Source organism: Dreissena polymorpha, chromosome 9, assembly GCF_020536995.1.
Source record: "Dreissena polymorpha isolate Duluth1 chromosome 9, UMN_Dpol_1.0, whole genome shotgun sequence".
NCBI lineage: Eukaryota > Metazoa > Mollusca > Bivalvia > Myida > Dreissenidae > Dreissena > Dreissena polymorpha.
The window spans coordinates 75,016,213-75,037,158 of record NC_068363.1 but is presented as its reverse complement, the minus strand read 5'-3'; the positions used below and the strand labels follow the sequence as shown (position 1 = coordinate 75,037,158).

Genomic DNA, 20,946 nt, shown 5'->3' with positions numbered 1-20,946 from the left:
ATGCGGGCGGTTGACTAAGACGATGAAGTTTTTTTGGCCCAAGGGTTGTATCCAGCGTCCACTATCGGTCAGTGTTTGGGGAAAATGACAGCTTTATGTATGCGTCAATTTTGCAAACACTTTACTTATTACTCACCGTTTTAAATTAATGTTTATTAATTAATATGAGCCAGAGTGTGTCACAGGACATACTGAAGTTTAATAATTACTAGATTTGATGGGATACTGCTGGAATAATACATTTCTTTGTCAACTAATTGTTCTTTTTTATAACTATTTTATATATATGTGTGTTACAAACTTTTGTTTTATAGTTTCCTTGCGTGGGCAAACCGTTGCCGTTTATAAAAAAGAACAGAGCAAAACAGAGCTCTGTTTAATTCATTAGCTTCAATTAAAATCTTGATTATTCATAACAAGTTTGGCTATTACTGGACTATTTGTAAATTATGGCGATCTATTTCCGGTTGTGTATCTTTGCGGTCGTGGTTTGTAGTACACCCGGGATGGTTCCGGAATGTGAGTATCAAAAGGTTTTATATCTTTGAAATGTAGGGCTTGTGTGGTTTCTTAATTATCTTTGTCGATCTAGCATTATTTATTGATCAATAAGCAACTGTCATTATTTCCTATAGTTTTACTCATTTTGACCACCCCATAGTGTTAACATATAAGACCATTGTTTTAAACGTGAGCAAATTATTTGCATTCACATAATTCTATCCCATATGCATAGCGTTTTGGTTGTTTAAAACTCTGAATCTAGGATTTTGTTAACTAGAGCATATAATGCCATAAAAGTTGTTCACATGGCGAATTATGTTAATATTCATGCTGATACCATATGAGCCGCTCTCTTGGAAAACCGGGCTTAATATTTGTGCGTTAAGTGTCGTTCTATAGTAGCCTGTGCATACCGCAGAGTTTGAGCGTAAAGTGTCGTCCTATAGTAGCCTGTGCATACCGCAGAGTTTGAGCGTAAAGTGTCGTCTCATAGTAGCCTGTGCAAACCGCAGAGCATAAGCATAGACGGAACTCCCCGCCTGGACAAAACTGGATGTTACATTAGAAGAGACTTACTTTTAAGGAAAAAATCCATACAAGCGAAGTGCCCTCCATGACAAGCCTGTGCGGTCTGAACAGGCTTGTTGTAGACGACACTTAACGCATATGCATGAAGCCCCATTTTCCCAGAGCCAGACACATTTTACAAACGCAGATGTATACATGTGTAGCGAATATTAAATATTTCATGTCCGGTTATACCGCGTGACTATGTGAACCACACGGGCTGCAGCACTCGTGGATGCGGACTGCACAGGATTATCTGGGACGACACTTTACGCACGTGCACTAGACCCTTTTTGTATCCGAGTTCGGCTCCTTTGCATAGTATAACATGAATATTAATTAGTTCATTTGGTTAGATCACATGGACGAGCACTGCAGCCAGACTCTTGCACTAAATCAAGGCAGCGTCGAGACGGTACGACTCCGACTCACCAAGGCGCCTAACTACCCGGACGCCATGTTTTGCGCAATGAGAGTGCAAGCGCCCGAGGGAAAGAAACTGCTCCTGCGCTTTCGCGAGTTCAACGTTCAGGGTTCCCAAGACGCTTTATGTCAGGACGGCGATTATTTGCAGCTGTTCGACGGTCCCACGGAGGAGTCGCCTCCCATTCAGGGTAATGCCAAACACAAACAGTTGTTTTGGACTATATATAAGTGTCAAACTTTAATAATAAAAAATATTACATGAAAATTACTTTATATGATCAACGGAGTACTACTAATGAAACTTTAACACGTTTATCGTGATGAAACGCAACTAAATATCCATTACCCTAGCTACCACATTACCCGATAATGTGTCCTATGGTCTTAACATTAAGCGTGTTTCTGTTCGTATAATTTTCTGTGTGTCTCAACATTTAAATCGCCCATAATTCACGTACTGAATTCGCTCAACGTCAATAATAAAAACACAAACAAACAGACGGCCCGACGCAAGCACGTACACCCTAAAGGTGGGTTCCCACTGCCGATCCGATCAACTCGATCATCCCGATCACCGAAATTCCCCGATCAAACCCGACCAAGCTCGACTAAAAAGGGTATACACGACTTCTTCTCGACCTCTTGTCGATAACACACGACCCCCACACGACTCATTCACGATGTCCACTCAACCATCTTTCCGATTTCCACTCGATCATCTCGACCTATACGCGAGCCCTATACGATCTCATCTCGACCAAGTAGACCTCAGCTCGATCGCCATCAGATCTTCACACGACCAGATCGTGATGGTCGTACTACAGTCATACAAAGCGATCAAAATTAACTCGGGTAGATGTCGAGCGGATCGGGTACAGAGCTCGTGTATTGTCGAATAGCAATCGGGAAGTGATCGTGTACGATCGAGTAGCCGTCGGGTAGCAGTCTAGTAAATCTGTACATCAAATCAAATAAAGGTCGAGTGGATCGTGTTGCGATCTAAAATAACTCGGGTAGAGGTCTAGCGGATCGGGAACAGGTCGTGTAAAAGATGTCAATCCGATCGCCACACGATTGCTTCACGATCAACTCGATCTTCTACTCGACTAATACACGACCAGTTCCCGAGCGCTTCTCGATCCATTTCCTACTCGACCGCTACTCGATATTTTTTGACATGTCAAAAAATATCGGGTAGGAAGCCCGACCAATGCCGACCGCCCCGACCACTCATGCCGACCGAACCAGACCAGTAACCGACCGCTTGGTCGGGCTTGATTGAGTTGATCTGATCGGCAGTGGGAACCCAGCTTAACAAAAGAAACAACCGACACGACGCACGGCCGTTAATCACGCGCGCCACCTCTTTTTTGAGAGCCAATTTAATGAGCCAATGCAACTTCCGAGGTGGCGCTCAGGCCTGGATGTTTTAAAATTTCATAGATAATTTTACATGGTGATTAGGTTTTATATGTTTTTTCAACATATTTCGCTTTATTTTTTAAATCGAGCAATGTAGTGCGATTCAGCATAGATTAATTCGTCCAAAAATGTACAAAAACATACATTCTCAACCCATTTAAAAACGTGAGAACCTTTTATAAGTTGCGGCATGGTGGAGTTTTAAAAAACATTTCGGTGAGTTGCGATGGCCACAAAAAATGGCCAGATTTATAGCATTTACAATGTAAATACATGAATCATATGATTATGAGAAATCACGTCACAAAGTCGGAGTATCTACCGGTAATCAGAATGCAGCATTGATATGAAAATGCATTCTCGAACAAAACATTACATGTTTGTTGCAAATAATTCAATAAATAGAAATAAATCAATCTAATATATGGTCATTCTATATCTTAGGTCAGCCAGTGGCAGTGTGTCAGCTACCAGCATTGACAGTTATGAGCACCAGCGACCGCTTCCTCATTCTCCGCTTCATCAGCAACACGGACAGAATTTCAGACGCCGGAATTCAGCTGACCATCACAGCGTTTAACGATGGTAATTCTATATATTAAGAGCATAATGTTTGTATACATACATTATATATCGATTTCTACATATCGGTATTAACGACAATTATTCCATGATTTTATATATTTTTGTAAAAACTCTTATCAAGCATACAGCGTGCAGTTGTTTTAGCTAGAAGAAGTTCAACAGCAACCACGATCAAATCCCGGGTCCAATACAACACAGACTGTGAAACAAATAATAATATTCTATATAATAAGTGAACTCAAATGCCCTTGGGTCGTGGTTCATGCCACACATTCATTAATACATTTAAATCGCGCCACACATTCATTAATACATTTAAATAGTTATTTATTTACATATGAGCCTCGCTCTGGGAAAACGGGACTCAATGTATAGACTATCCGCACAGGCACCATGCTATTCAAAATAGGGCACCATGTTATTCAGGTCCGTGCGGAAGCAACCAATTCCAGTGCAAGACCACGGGTCAATGCGTTCAGGAGTCACTCAGGTGTGACGGCGTCAACCACTGTCCCGACGATTCTGACGAAGCCATGCCCGACTGCCTCTCGACGGCGGCCATAGCCGGTATCGTCGTTGCCGGCGTTGTCGTCTTCGCCGCCGTCGTCGTGGCTGTCGTCGTCGGCTGCGTAGTCCGCGAGCGCCGGCGGAGGGCGCGCATCATCAAAGTAAGGAAACTCTTGCAAACATTTCGACTGGAGAATAAACTCAGCGCCGGGCACCTGACTAGCGCGTGTAGCAGCACTAACAGTACTAACAGCATGAGGTGGCTCGAGAAATCGGACTCGAGGACTTACTTTGAGTGATTTTGAAGTGTGTAACATGTTAACTTGGAGTGATTAATATTTTCAGTTATAATTATTTTATTTGAAGTGATAAATGCTTTTTTATTTGAAGTGATTAATATTTTAGTTTGAGTCATTACAAGGTCTATTTTCTTTGCAAATTAATACTTCAGTTGCAGACATGACAGCTCTATTTTCTTTGGAATGATTAATATTTCTTTATTTGAAGTGAATTATTGAATGCTTTAGTTTTGTTGGTGCCGGAACTTTGCAATCGATTTCGAACCGTTGTTCATAATGGAATGGAAAATATAAAAATTAAAACAGATGGACTCGTTTGCATCGAAGTTTATGGTGTCAACCACAAGTTGTTTATTCCGTGTTTTATTATTTGTTCACTGTGATACATGTTCAAATGTGTGTTCTCAATAAACGCCGTCTTATTATCACGTTTAATTATGATGATCACACAGGATCTTGTTATGAACAAGGTTATTTATTATCTTAATATGCAGTAATTGAAAATAGTCTTTAACAAATATTAACAATGCTATATGAAAGGGAATAATTGTAAAGTCTCAATCGCTGACTATTGTCAACTATGTACATGCATTTTAAGGGCAAAGGGGTGCCCGGGTCCTTTGTTTGTAAAGCTTTGCATTAATAGTGAGCAGTGAGCGAAGTCATGTATATTGGAAAATAAACCACTGAATTGTTTTGTGAGTTTGTCTTGCGAAGATTTGCGATTAATGGGTGACATTTTATATATAAAAAACACGGGTATAAAAAAAAAACAGTGACAGATACTTTCCGCTGTTTCAGCGCGGGAGAAAGTCGAATGGCTCCATTGCCGTTGCCGACGCAATCTGGAACTTTGACCCAGTTGCCTCCCCTACAAGTGCGTCAACCCTTGATTCAAGTTTTGTTGACTCGATTTGGGATGATGACGATTCGGATAGTGGTGAAACTAGGGATAGAATCGTAACGGACATTGGTCATGGTTCTACACATTTCAGTTTTGATTTCTCGGAACAGTGCAAGCAATCGTTGTATGATTCGATCGCGTATGACAGGTACGAACGTCAAAATAGGGAGGGCTTGGAAGCGACGAACAGTAACGCATCACTCTCGTCCCCTAATGATAGAGTTAGCGAATCATCTTCGCCAACAAAAGATGTACCAATTAGCTATGGCGAGATTCTTACGAAGTGGAAAAATAATGAAATGTCCGTGTCAAGCTTTAAAGTAAAAGGGACTGGATCTCGTGAAATGTCCGTGTCAAGCTTTAAAGTAAAAGGGACTGGATCTAGTGAGGATGCAATGGCAGTGCCAAGATTTGCGGAGGGCAATTTACCGCGAAGCTCCGTTAAAGTTATGGGTCCTCGTGGCCAAGAAGCGCAGAATGTCCCAGGCGGTATTTGGGATATTAAGATCGGTGATATGAACGTGGGGTCTTACTGGGATTGTAATTCTACAGTGTTGTGAAACGCATGTGCAAACTTCGCATGAGTCTGTACGTATTTTTTAATATAAATTTCAACACTAACGAATTTCCTGGACGAGTTTAATAAAATATGGTATGATATGACAACGAGTGTCAGATCTTTTTTATCACATGCTTTTAAATGAGCAAATTAAATAAATATTAACGCAAACATAATCGTTTGTTTAAATAGTTGTGGATAAGCATACAGTTATCATTTGTCTTGACTTTTTGTGCAACACTTGCGAGTGCAATGACTTTATCGATATTTAAGATGTATTGTCCCATTGATGACGTCATTTAACTTCTGTAGTGCGGGCTGTGGTGATTTTTAAAAAATAAACGGTTTTGTGATTTATGACTTTAAACTAGAATAAAATATGTACGTTCTTGGTATCAAATTGTTTGTTTTGTTAAACCTGATTCACGTTGATAGAAATTGTTGACTTTATCGCATATCCCACGTAACTCTAAACATTGACTGATATTAAGAACTTCCTGTTGACCATGATATAAAAAATATATCAGGCAACGTGATATCGGGCAGATATTAATGCGGTGGTATGATACAAAAATATGTACTGGTTGTATTACATTGGAAACAGGGTATAGCATGTGATAAAAGAATTTACTAAACTTTGCTCGCACGGTATACATTACAGGTAGGTCCGGTAATCTTGCGCGTCCTGTAATCTCGCGCATTCAACAGTAGCGACGTCAAATGGTATTATTTAGTGATGAAATATGGGATTTCACATTTTTAAGAATTAACGGATTTAAAATGTACATATTCCATGCAAAACAAAAATGGGATTATTACATTTTAACACCGGTTGCGTCATCTTTATAGATTGTACATGTATCGTAAACACTAAACACTAATATACTTACGATAAATTCTAAATGACTAACAGATTCCCTGCGGTCTCTAGCGTTTTTCATACTTTAAATACAAAAATATTCTTAAATCCAACGTGTAATTTAGCATTCCACTGCACAATACCGATCAGTTATGTATTTTTGGCTATTGAAAATATATCCTATCAGACGACATTGTTATCATTTCCCGCCATTCTGTCAAACCACATTTGGTATGATGTCCGCATGCGCAATGGCCTAGTTTTGATATTTTCTGTAAACTATGGAAGTATGATCCGGGGTAAAATTAAACCTGCTATACATAAACATTTTTTTTCACGCTAGAAATCAATCATTTTATATTTTTATTGTTTCTTTTGCTACAGTCAACAAAATGCCACCACCATCATCACCAAAATTGCACTAGAAATCCTCATTAAATTTGAATGGTTTTACAGAGTGATTTTTTAAATAATTTTCTGGAATGTTTTATGGCACTACTTGGACACCATATGTCTACAATTTTGCCTAAATGAGGTCATTACACCAAGTGCGCAAGATTACCGGACACACTGACAGTGTGAAAATGAGGTGAGTCATGTTTGTTTTGAAATCAAATCGGACAGTTGCTCACTGAATTAATGACATATTTTTGTGTTAATAAGCACATGAAATTCTTATTTTCATAATAAAATAAGATATTATATTGTCAATTTATACAAGAACATGTTTTTAAACCAATTGACCCTTAACTGCGCAAGATTACCGGACAGCATCGTACTACAAGCACCTTTGTGTTGGGCTAAATCAACGTAAATACTTGGTTGTTTATTCCATTCGCAAGAAGCTTTTTGAAATTGTAAAGCATTAAATCATTTTTTGGCAACGGTTCAATGATAATGGTTAACGTTATTAACGTTAATGAGAACTAATACCCCTTTAAAACACTTTTAAATTATTTTCTTTGCAACTTTAACCAACACCAGACATATTTAAATTATTTTCTTTGCAACTTTAACCAACACCAGACATATTTACAATGTAACAAGAGCAATAACTAACTCAAGCAATACATTGCCACAGATGAACTACAATGTCCATGAACTACAATGTCCTTGAAGCCACACAAAATATGTATTGCTTGTTTAGTATACGTTGCTTGTTGAGTATTCGACCGGAGTAGTGGAAACATAAAACATATTTTAATGATATTTCAAATGATAATTAATATGTAAATATCACATTGATGTCTGGTATGTATCAAAAGCACAATGCATAACAATCTACCAGAGTAAAAATATATCGATGTTATATTCCATTAATATGTATTGCAATGAAGAAAATGAGAGCAAATCGCAGCATCGAGTGTTTTATGTCAAGTTGTTTCTCTTTGTGCAATATACAATTGACCTTCACTCTGCAAAACGGTCGCCGTGGTGTAATGGATATGGTGTCCTCCTAGCGACCGGGAGGTCACGGGTTCGATCCCCACCGTGGGAGCGTTCTTTAGATCTCCCCCAAAGACACCAAGTACTGGTTCTAGGCTCAGGAAACGGACTCGAGAGCATTTATACAGCCTTAGGCTTTCGGTGCAATCGAGCTTAAATAAATAGGTTTAAACTATAACGGTTTAATTCACATGTGTATAATGTTGTCACAGATTGCCTATGCAATCCACACAGGCTAAGTAGGGACAACAGGTTCCCTATTTATAGTATTTATTGTTTAAGGGAAGCCTCTTCTTTGCATACATCTAGTCCAGGCTGAAAGTGTCGTCTGTGATTAGCCTGTGCGGACTGCACATGCAATAAAGCAACGCCTTCCCAGCGAGATAGAGACTAAATTCATGTTTTTGGACAGTTTCGATGATTTAGATGAATACCAGTAATTATCCAAATGGGACCCTTTCTGATCTGTAATACTTTTTTAGTAATAGGTCACTGTTGGGAACGATTTGCATGAGTATATTAAAGAATTTGATGACCATTTAACATTATACCCTTATGATTAAAAAAATAACAAAGCATATTAAATATTGACACAAAATCTTTTCCTACTAATGACTGGTATTTTTGCGCAAACCAGTTTAAATATTATATACATAGCAAACAAGTTCAGACCGAGTCTTTTAAACTATCCTTTAAACAATTTAAATATACATGTAATACGTGGCTTATTTTTCTTTTCAGCTCAACTATGTGGGAATTCCCACCAGAATAGATAAGACAAAGCCCTACTCCCCTGCCATGAATGGCCGCCATATTGGAATGACAAACATAGCATAGCCTGTAATAGGGCTTGTATAATATGTGTACAATTTAGAATCAATGTAAATCAATACTGTATAGATCACATCCATTCGAACATCCTCATTGAATAAATATTTTTAAATATGAAGATGCATATTTTCTGGTCCATAAGTTGAAATTTGACCCAAAATGGTATGATTTAATATTTCTCAATATACTATATGTGATTTGTAAAAATTTATACAACTCAATAAATACTTGTATCTTTTTTAAGTTATACAGACTTAATAAATAGCATGTAAAGTTGACAACAAATAAAACAAATATATAACCATCAAAACAAATGCATTCTATTGCAAACAATCAACAAAATTATATCTTCACAAAAATATGAACACTGGAGACTAAATCAGCCCTAAACTAGTCAGAAGCATTTAAACCATTCACAAGTTGGTAACATTTCAATCATAAACTAGTCAGAAGCATTTAAACCAATCACAAGTTGGTAACATTTCAATCATAAACTAGTCAGAAGCATTTAAACCAATCACAAAGTTTGTAACATTTCAATCATAAACTAGTCAGTAGCATTTAAACCATTCAAAAGTTGGTAACATTTCAATCAAAAACTAGTCAGAAGCATTTAAACCAACCACAAGTTGGTAATATTTCAATCAAAAACTAGTCAGAAGCATTTAAACCAACCACAAGTTGGTAACATTTCAATCATAAACTAGTCAGAAGCATTTAAACCAACCATAAGTTGGTAACATTTCAATCATAAACTAGTCAGAAGCATTTAAACCATTCACAAGTTTGTAATATTTCAATCATAAACTAGTCAGATGCATTTAAACCATTCACAAGTTTGTAATATTTCAATCATAAACTAGTCAGAAGCATTTAAACCATTCACAAGTTTGTAATATTTCAATCATAAACTAGTCAGTAGCATTTAAACCATTCACAAGTTGTTAACATTTCAATCATAAACTAGTCAGAAGCATTTAAACCAACCACAAGTTGTTAACATTTCAATCAAAAACTAGTCTGTAGCATTTAAACCATTCACAAGTTGGTAACATTTCAATCCTAAACTAGTCAGAAGCATTTAAACCAATCACAAGTTGGTAACATTTCAATCATAAACTAGTCAGAAGCATTTAAACCAATCACAAGTTTGTAATATTTCAATCATAAACTAGTCAGATGTTCTACATGGTATTCTTTCAAAATCGTAATTTTGTACTCAGTAATGTATAATAAATATCAAAATAATTAAATGGGCCATGCTCTGTGAAAAGGGGGTTTAATGCACATGCGTAGTGTCGTCCCAGATTAGCCTGTGCAGTCTGCAAAGGCTAATCAGGGACGACAATTTCCACTTTTATGATATTTTTCATTTGAAGAAAGTCCCTTCATAGCAAAAATCCAGTTTAGGCAGAAAGTGTCGTCCCTGATTAGCCTGTGCAGACTGCAGAGGTTAATCTGGGACGACACTTCACGCACACACATTAAACCCCCTTTCCACAGAGCACGGCACAAATCTATCTGACATGGTCTAAGCACACTAGGTTCTTCAAGCCCTTTATTAAAGTATTTACACCTTTCACACCAACCACATCGAGTCAAAAAGCTTTATAAATGTTTTTCTTCCAAAAAGTGAATTAATGACAACTTTTTTTCTATTAAGTACTGATGAAATGTACATGTAAGCATCTATGAAATATTGTGTATGGACTGCAGTTGGGAATTCTGAGAACTGCACATCTGTAGCAAACAATTGTACATATAAACTTAATTGACTTTGCCGCCATGCAATAGCAAGATCACACTTTCTTGCTTATATTTTGAAAAGTTTAAATATCACAGCTGTCAAACAACCCCCTAGGGCGACGGAGAGAAATAGAATAAACACATCCATGAGATCTTTCACAGTCCTAACGCGATAGAGCACCAGAATGAGCAGGGCTAGGCACAGACCCGCTGTGCAGCCCAATACTAATTTGACCCAGTCATGTGACATCCAGCTCCAATCTGACTGGTTGTTCCGACTGCCAATCATCTGCCTGATGATCCTCCTGCCTAGAATACAGAAACCATACACATGGGTGCCTGACCTAGCAAAGGTCTTTTGACAGATTTAAGACTGAATTTTTTTCACATTACAAATAATTATGTTTTATCAATTTGTTCCTAAAACAAAGGACACAAATATCAACTAACATTTTTACAAGATTCTCTATTCACCAACCCGTTATTTTACTCAAATGATCAAATCAAAATTAAATTCTTGAACATTCAATTAATGAATATTCTGAATGTATAGACATAAAGAGACCTTTTCACAGATTTTGGCATGTATTGAAGTTTGTCATTAAATGCTCATAAATATTGGATCTAAAAAGCTCCAGTAAAAAACAAGAATACAATTTAAAAAAGTAACCCTCAACGACTGACCCCTGTAGTAAACATGTAACGCTTAGACCACTTGAAAATCCATGCTCATTCAATAAGTGCTGTATTTTATACTTTATATAAGCAATCCTCGTAGTGTCACAAAATATAACCACAACAACAGAACTCTCTAAATTATTGCAACACTTTATAATTCTCAGGTTTTTTAATCGTCAAAAGATGACTATAATTGACATTTTAGAGCATGGTAAATGTTCAGTATTACTGTTTCCTCACAAATATCATAACTACAACGAAAATTTGCGAATCTGAAATAAAAAAATTTATTTTGTCAATATACCAAAACGTGAAAAGGTCCCTTTAAGTCTAAGAATTGTTTGGTGATTACGGACCCGGAGTAGCCCACAGTTTTTTGTTCGGTAGTTTTTGTTATTTTTGAAAATCTAGGAGCCATGCGCTAATTCTAGGGGCCATGAGTTTATGGGCTCATGCTTATTTACATCACTAATGGATATGGCAGGAAATTTATGGAATGATTAGAATGGCTATCTATACTTATCTGATCATTTGGCTAGGTGCTATGTGTAAATACTTCTTTACAAGTTATATTGTAACTTAAATTTTGTTGTTAAAGGTTAACGGTGAAATTTCAAAAGGTAAACAACATGAATATAAGAGGTAAATCCACAGAAAAATCCATATAACATGGTTGCGTTAAGGTATGCAACTTGGGGAATCTGACCATTGTATGTTTGGACATCTGTATCACAACTTACTGGGATATGAATTTTATTCCTGACACACATTTAAATATATTCAATTCTTGGCCAATAAATGACCCATGAGTTCACTGTCTTAATTTTTCGCTACAAAGTTAAACAAAACGTGCATTAAAACTGATCAGTATACATATACACCCAAAGTGCATATCTACCTACTACAACTACTACAAGTAAAACAGTACTTATTTTCCTGATTTACTATAAGAGCTTTATCCTGGAAAACTCAACTTAATGCATGTGTGTAATGTGTCCGCCCAGAATAGCCTGTGCAGTCTGCACAGGCTAATCAGGGAGGACACTTTTTCTCTAGAAAGAATTTTTTGTTTCAAAGATTTTTCATTGAAATGAACAATTCTGTAAATATGGTGTCGCCTCTGATTAGACTGTGAGGACTGCACAGGCTACTCTGGGATGACACATAACACTCATGTATTTAGCCCAGTTATGAAAGAGTTAGCCAATGGCTACAAATAAGGAAATTTTGCTTTCAAAAGAATTCCATTTGGCAACAAGGGTTTCTACATAATCACCCATAAAATATTCTAAATAATAAGAATTGAGACATAAAAAGGTAAATTTTGCTAAACAAAATGTTGAGCCAGAGGTAGCCCTGATAAATCTGACGTACCTAGAGGAACTGGTATGGTCAAGGGAAGTTTGTAATGGCGATACTTGGATATCTGTTCCTGCATAGCTCTGTGTGAATAGATTTCCGGATAGTTCATCATTAAGTGTGCGTCTAATTCTGAAATTGTACACAATTGTGCTTTAATATGCAAAAGGTAATTAAAAGACTTTGTTCACAGATTTTGGTGTTTTTTAAAAGTCATAAAATATGTCAGCATACAAGTCTATACAATTTTAATAGTCTTATCTAATTATAATAGCAGAAAAAAAGTTTAATACAAAATATTGTCTTCCATGCTATACGAACCCAGGACGTTTGGAAGCAACAGCTACTGGTAGTACATTGTTCAATTCAGGCTTCACTACTTATCAGAGAAACAGTAACCTTTGTTAGTACTCTACTTATTTTCCAAACGTTCGAGGAAAAGCGTTCCAAATGCTTTATTATTTTACTGATTTCGAATGATGATCATCCATTGATGAACCAAATTTGTTGATTACATCTTTCTGATTCAGGAATGTGATTTTGCTTGAAAAATCTAATGACAAATTACCTGTATCAACATCACATCTTGCTATAATCGATCGACACAGGGAGCAAGGCACGTTTTCTGCCCCCTGTGCCGTAAGTCGTCGTAGACAGGGATCGCAAAAAATGTGACCACAAGGTCTGCACGCTGTCGGAATGTAATAGAGCTCCAGGCACACACTGCATGTGAACTTAGTGTCCACGTCAATATCCAGAAACAGTGCACTGCGGTGTAATTCCTGCAGAAAATGTTTAGCTTCAATGAATTTATGAATCATCGGCGAACACACCTCACACAACTAAATGTTAAGTTCGCGGTGGCGTAAAAGATAAGGTTTCCGTCTAGCAAGCGGGAGGTCACGGGTTTGATCCCCACTTCGGGAGAGTTCTCTAGATCTTCCCCAAAGACACCAAGTCCTGGTTATAGGCCCAGGAAACGAACTCCAGAGCGTTTCTATAACCCTGAGGCTTTCGATGCAATCAAGCTAAAAAAAAATAGGTTTAAACTAACTAAGTGTTAATCTTTTTTTTTTAAACAAAACTAAAGTTTTTACTGAAGTACACAATTCATTTGAAATATGTAACATGAAATAAACAGAAAATTGAGTGAATGAACTTAAGTTTATTAAATTAGGCTTAAAAAAACTGAGCCATGAGACTTCTGGTGGTTTACATGCTGAGCAAATTAACTAAAGTCATTGGCGCAAACCTGCAATTCTAATATTCCATTATTTTCCTTTAACATATTTCGCACACAAAAAAACAGTAAAACTGGTAGAAACAAATAGTAATAAACAACAAATGATTATAAAGATGCAATGTGTTAGCTGTTTTGAACAGAGTCAAAATAATACAGCTAAGAAAGTAAATACCAAATGGTGTCATTATTTTCTGTTTTCATGTTTTGTAAAAATAAGAAACAGTAAAATGGTAGAAACAAATAGAAATATAAAACAATAAACTGATTGTAGAGACGAAATGTGTTAACCCTTAAAGCGCTGGAGCTGAATTTTAAAGGCCTTTGCAAACAGTTTGGATCCAGATGAGACGCCACAGAACGTGGCGTCTCATCAGGATCCAAACTGTTTGCTATTCTGATAGTATTCTTTGAAAAAAAATCGAAGAAAATGCTAATTTTAGAAATTCTGCAGACAACATTTTAGCAGACGACAAATTTCCCAGCATGCAAAGGGTTAAATGTTTTGAACAGGGTTGAAATAACACAGCTGAGAAAGTGAATTCCTCATGCTGTCATTCTGTCCATGCAGAATGATGGGATAAAATCCAAACATGTAATTGAGCCTCATTCTTGGAAAAACTGGGTAAAATGCGTTTAGGTTTCGAAAAATGCTCATAACTTCTATGTCGCATAAGATAGCAACTTGATATTTGGCATGCACGTGCATCTCATGGAGCTTCACAGACTTATCAGGAACAACACTTTCTGCCTGATGGAATTTTACTTTTAAAGTAAGTTTATTCTAAACAAGAGATGTGTTTGTCAGAAACACAATGCCCCCTTCTGCGCCGCTTTGATTTTTTTTAATGTCATTTGGCAGGTACAGATAATTATCTCCCTTTGAAGCGTATTACTTCCCTTGAATTTGATTTTTTACCTTTGACCTTGAAGGATGACCTTGACCTTTCACTACTCAAAATGTGCAGCTCCATGAGATGCACTTGCATGCCAAATATCAAGTTCCTATCTGATGCGACATAGAAGTTATGAGCATTTTTCGAAACTTAAACGCAAAACCTAAACGCAAAGTGTGGCGGAAAGACAGACGGATGGACGGTCTGATCATTTTATGCCCTCCTTCAGGGGCATAACAAAAAAACAGTCTAGGTACAGAGTGTCTTCCCTGATTAGCCTGTGCAGACTGCACAGGCTAATCTGACATGACACTATGCACATGCATGAAGCCCTGTTTAACCAGTGTGAGGCTCATTCTCTTAAGTTATATGAATCTGATATTGAAGAAGTACATGGACTATTGCTCATGGAAGTTTGCCTGATTTACTTTAGCAGTCGCACAAAGAGTATGTGTTTGGTTCCAACCTTTTTCTTTGAGCTACATGTAAAATTGCATTGTAAGATAACATTAGTTACATGACTTATTCTTAATTATAGTACAGTGTGAAACAGGGTAATTAAATTAATTAATTAATACATGTTTGTATATGTCAAGAGTGTATATTTTAAGTACCCTGTAACACTTTTTGATCAACAATAAGATAACAAAACGTTATGACATGTGGCAATCGTAAATAACTTACCTCAAAAGAAGTGGCAAATCGTTTATGACGTAGGCCTGAACTGCAATTTTTCGGTGGATTTACAAGCTTTTGGAGTCGCTTTTTTCGTTTTTTACTGGACTTGCTCTTTGCATTAACTGTACAAAATATGATAAAATACACCAAAATGCACTAAACTCTTTACAGAAGTTGTATTCACTTCATTTAAGAAATATTACAACATTGGACTCTTGAAAGCAAACTTGCAGTGGACAAATATGACGTTTGTCTTAAAGATTAAAGACAATTAAGCTTTCTTTACTACAGCTTAAAATAACATATTTATAGGCAAAATATAATTATTAATATAACTACAATAGACCCCCATAAATTATTGAAACCTTCATTTATATAAGTTATTGCTTAGAATACAAAATGTATATAATTTTGTTGACACGAAATGTTTGTGGATTTATATACTCACGCATTTTTGTTCTTTAAATGTGGGTATCATTTTACCATGTCTGATATAAGATTGACTTTAAACTTTATTATTTGTTCAACATTTGATTTCATGGTTGAAAAACCATGAACATAAGTGGTCAACGAATAATATTGGTTTTACAATTAATATTTAATGAGAAATCTACCTTTTGTTCTCATGGATTGTTCTTGAAACAGAGCCTGTAATCCAAGGTCTTCATGGTCCAAAACATCCACTGTTCCAATGTGCAGCAACTCATTCCTGATTATTTTCAGCTGAGATATGATGTTGGAATCATCAGTGGATGTTACACTTGGCTTGATGTTGGAATCATCAGTGGATGTTACACTTGGCTTGATGTCGGAATCATCAGTGGATGTTACACTTGGCTTGATGTTGGAATCATCAGTGGATGTTACACTTGGCTTGATGTCGGAATCATCAGTGGATGTTACACTTGGCTTGATGTTGGAATCATCAGTGGATATAACACTTGACTTGATATTTGACTCATCAGTGGATGTTACACTTGGCTTCCAAGTACTGGTTGAAGAATAAGGTCTATGGAAAGTCTCGCCAGGATCATGATTGGATTTGCTATCAGAAATCTTTGTTCTTTTGGTTGAACTTGTTTTCATAGAAGAGGAATTAACTTTTACTTGCCATCTATCAATTGAAGTTTTATCTAGTGTCTCATATTGTGCCAAATCATTTCTTATGCTTTGGAAGTCAGATATCAATGACTGCTCCCATAGACCTTCTGCATCAACATTTACATCATTTGAAGTTTCACTTTGAGAATCTATGCTATGTCTGGTTTTGGAGGGTTCCTCACATAATTCTTCTGACTCTGTTAGTTCATTCAGAGTGTTTCTTGCAGTAGTGATTTCGGTAGTAGAGGCTTTATTATCTGAATAATGAGCGACTTTACATTCATTAACTACAACCAAGTGATCAGTTTCAATAGCTTTGTTTCCTGTGGAATTGACTTCAGTATGTTTATTAGCCGAATAAGTTTCAATGTGGACATTTGCCAAGCCAATTTTAGTATGTTCATTTATTACTTCATTAGCCAAGTGATTTTCTGTTTTTTCATTACCAAAATCAATATTGGTATATTTAATAGCAAGGTCAATGTCAGAATCTTCATAGGCCAATTTAGTTTCAGTATGTTCTTTAGCCAAATTAGTTTCTATATGTACTTTAGCCATGTTACTTTCATTATGTTCATATGCCAAGTTAGTTTCAGTATGTTCATAAGCCAAGTTAGTTTTACTGTGTTCACAAGCAAAAGTAATTTCATGATGCTCATTAACCCAGACAGTTTCAGTATCTTCATTAAGCCAGTTAGTTTCAATATCTTCATTAAGCCAGTTAGTTTCAGGATCTTCATTAAGCCAGTCAGTTTCAGTTAGTTCTTTAGCCGAGTTAGTTTCAGTATGTTCATAAGCCAAGTAAGTTTCAGTATTTTCTTTAGTGAAGTTAGTTTCAGAAGGTTCTTTAGCGAAGTTAGATTCAGAATGTTCTTTAGCAACGTTAGTTTCAGTTCGTTCATTAGACAAGTTAATTTCAGTATGTTCTTTAGTCATATAAGTTTCACTATATTCTTTAGCCAAGTTAGTTTTAGTATGTTCTTTTGCCAAGTTATTTTCACTATGTTCATAAGGCAAATCAGTTTCACAATATTCAAAAGCCATGTTGGTTTCAGTATGTTCATTTGCCAAGTAAATTTCAGAACTTTCTTTATCCGAGTCCATTTCTATTAACTTTTGACAATTCATTTCAAAATTTTCATTACCAAAGCAGTCATTATCATTTCCATGGCAGAAGTCATCTTTTTCAGTATGTTTATGGAGTGCGTAGTTAGCTTTTTCATGATCAGTGACATCATCATTTCTCAAGTGAACTGTGTGACACATGCTTGTTGGTTTGCATGATGAATTGTTAGGAAGTGGACTTGTTCTGTTATCTTTTCCATAACATGTTGTTCTAGGCTTTCCATCATATGTAGCTTTTAACTTGCATGCCCAATTATTGTCAGAAATGTCCTCCTCAGATTCTAAATGCCTTTCAATAATGTTGACATTTGGTAAACAGCCCAAGACTTTTTGGTCTTGTTGAACAGACTCTACATGCTTATATGTATCACTTTCTTGTTTTTCATTTTCATCAATAAGTTTATTGGAAAATAGTATATTAGTAGCCACAACACATTGTTTGGACTCTGAACTTGGTGTTTCCTTAATATTAAAATAAGACATGTTTTTTATGGTCTGCTTATTTTTCACGTCTCATTGAAGTAACAATAGTACATAAGACCATGCATTCCATTGCTAAGATGAAGTATCACTATTTATAAAAACTATTAGATTCACAACCACAACCGAGTATGTGTGGATGATGCTGTATTTCAACACTCACTGATCTGTGAATACAATTAATAATGAGATACATTTAATGTTGACACATTTTTTATACAAAACATAACTACATAAATCATGACATGTAAATGATTTTGTAATTCAAACTGGACAAGAAACACGTTTTAAGGCTTGCAGAAAAAATTAACATGTAACAATTAGCAGCCACAACTTCCAGGATGATTTATTTAATGCAAGAAACAAAAATAACTAGAGCTTTCTCACAAAGGTGACGAATACCCCCACATGTCGCATTGACAAAAAATATTTTTCATGTTGTCTTCACAAAAAACAGCGGACACCATGCTCAATGTTTAAAACGCACTAAGTGACACTGTGACCTAGTTTTTGACCCGGCATGGCCCATGTTCGAACTTGGCCTAGACATCATCTAGATACAATTTCTGACCAAGTTTGGTGAAGCTCGAATGAAAACTACTTGAATTAGAGAGCGGACACCATGCTCAATGTTTAAAACACACTAAGTGACCCCATGACCTAGTTTTTGACCCGGCATGACCCATATTCGAACTTGACCTAGACATCAATGATCATCTAGATACAACATCTGACCAAGTTTGGTGAAGATGAAAACAACTTGAATTAGAGAGCGGACACAGAATACGGACCAACAGACAGACAAGCTCACTCCTATATACCCCCCTAAACTTCGTTTGTGGGGGTATAATAATTCAAACTATGTCAGCAGCTCTTTCAGTGCTTCCGAAAATGTAACCAAATTGCAGTTCCATGTTACTATGTGAGGAAGATCCTTGCACGTCTCATATTGAATATGAATAACTACTGGATTATAGGAAAATTTATTAATGCTGTGATCAAACCTGTAGTGTTAATAAATTAAGCTTTGAATGCATTAGAGAATCTTTGTTCAAGTTTTTAAAAGGAAAACTCTTGTCATATTTAAACATGGTAAAATAAAATACTATAAGATAAACTAAATCAATTAAAGGTCAAATGACAATAACTTGTTAAAGACTAGCACACATCTTTCCCATTTAAAATGGATTGATATAAAATAGAAAATGAACTTAGTAACAAAAGCACAACTACCCCAGCAACCCCTACCCCTTGTAATTTTACAATTTCTCAAAAAGTTATTATTTGAATCATGTGCAGCTAAAACAGTCATATATGACAGCAATGATGGTTGACTGACATGCTTGTGTTCACATTCATGTTAATTTTATTGCGATGTGTTGGTGTTACGTGCAAAGTACTTAAGTTACATTCCTATAAATAAATAATTCATGCTGTTGTATTTTAACAACTATACATATCTCCCAGATTTGTATTATTGACACTTCTCAAATTTAAGCCACGGAATTAAGAACTCCAACTTTAAGAAGAAAGTAAAAACGCTGAATTCTGCTCTTTAAACATCGAATCAAATGTCCGACTGCTATGCATGTCCAGAATTTAGTCGTAATTTCTGTGACAATATTTCGGCAAATAACGGCATAATTATGAAATCGTTTCAACCGATAATTATATGGGAATATTAAAATAAAATATAATATGTAAATGTTCAGAAATGGGTAATAGAGAAACAGTAAAAATGCTTAAATATGACGTTTACTTTTCGATCTATTTTTCATAGATGTTGTTGTTGTTGGCAAGTAGGGTTACTCACAACTATCTATTGTTTTCAATAGAAACTACTCAACTACTCGTCATACCAAAGATCTATCAGTAGTTTATTGATATGTCGCAGGCTAAACTTACCACTTGTGGAAATGCCGAAATGAGTAGAGTGATTTCTATTCAGTTTTAAAGTTGTTGTTCACCTCGTCCATACAAGTCTCGGTGGACCTCCATAACAATACAATATTAATATGGTCAACACGGACTCTAGATGAGTATATACGCTCCGTTTGGTCAATAACAATAATAACTAAAAAATGTACTATCCATCTAATTTATCCTGGTCGACTCGTACCTGTCCGAATCAACTCGAGATTACCGTTTACTTAAATCGATGTTCCTGCATTTAAAATTTTTGAACACATATCACCTATGGATATCTTTAAAGGGGCCTTTTCACATATTTTGTCATTTTTTTAACTTATTCATTAAATGCTTTATATTGATAAATGTAAACATTGGATCGTAAAAGCTCCAGTAAAAAATCAAGAAAAAAAATAAAAAGAGGAAAAGAACATTGACCGAAGCAGGTTTCGAACCAGTGACCCCTGGAGTCCTGCCTGAGTCCTGAAGTAAAAACGCTTTAACCTACTGAGCTATTCCGCCTAGTACACATGGTTGACGTATTTTATACCTTATATAAGCAATCTTCGTAGTTTCACAAAATTTAACGATGAAAACAGAACTCTCCAAATTATTCAATCGTTTCGCGTTGCAACGCTTTATAATTTTTAGGTTTTAAAATCGTCAACAGATGCATATAATGGCTATATTAGAGCATGGTTAATGTTCAGTATTACTGTTTCCTCGCAAATATCATAACTAAAACGAAAACTTACGAATCTGAAACAACTTTTTTCAATTTTGTCAATTTACCAAAGCGTGAAAAGATCCCTTTAATAGTCGCACT

At 36.1% G+C, this 20,946-nt stretch overlaps 1 protein-coding gene across 3 annotated transcripts; it reads right to left on the bottom strand.

Moving 5' to 3' along the window:
* Positions 1-8,658: 8,658 nt before the first annotated feature.
* Positions 8,659-20,023, bottom strand: LOC127844682 (dentin sialophosphoprotein-like). 3 transcript variants are annotated; one of them, XM_052375105.1, is made up of 6 exons: positions 19,972-20,023; positions 16,121-18,379; positions 15,513-15,628; positions 13,261-13,474; positions 12,708-12,824; positions 8,659-10,964 (listed from the first exon to the last, which is right to left on the bottom strand). In XM_052375105.1, the coding sequence occupies exons 2-6, from the start codon at positions 18,213-18,215 to the stop codon at positions 10,723-10,725; spliced, it is 2,784 nt and encodes a 927-aa protein (XP_052231065.1). In that variant the 5' UTR covers positions 18,216-18,379; positions 19,972-20,023; the 3' UTR covers positions 8,659-10,722. The 3 variants fall into 3 exon arrangements, with proteins under 3 accessions (XP_052231065.1, XP_052231067.1, XP_052231068.1); XM_052375107.1 differs by having other exon boundaries at positions 16,121-18,194; positions 19,972-20,017; XM_052375108.1 differs by lacking the exons at positions 8,659-10,964; positions 12,708-12,824; positions 13,261-13,474 and adding an exon at positions 13,506-13,720.
* Between the last annotated feature and the right edge of the window lie 923 nt (positions 20,024-20,946).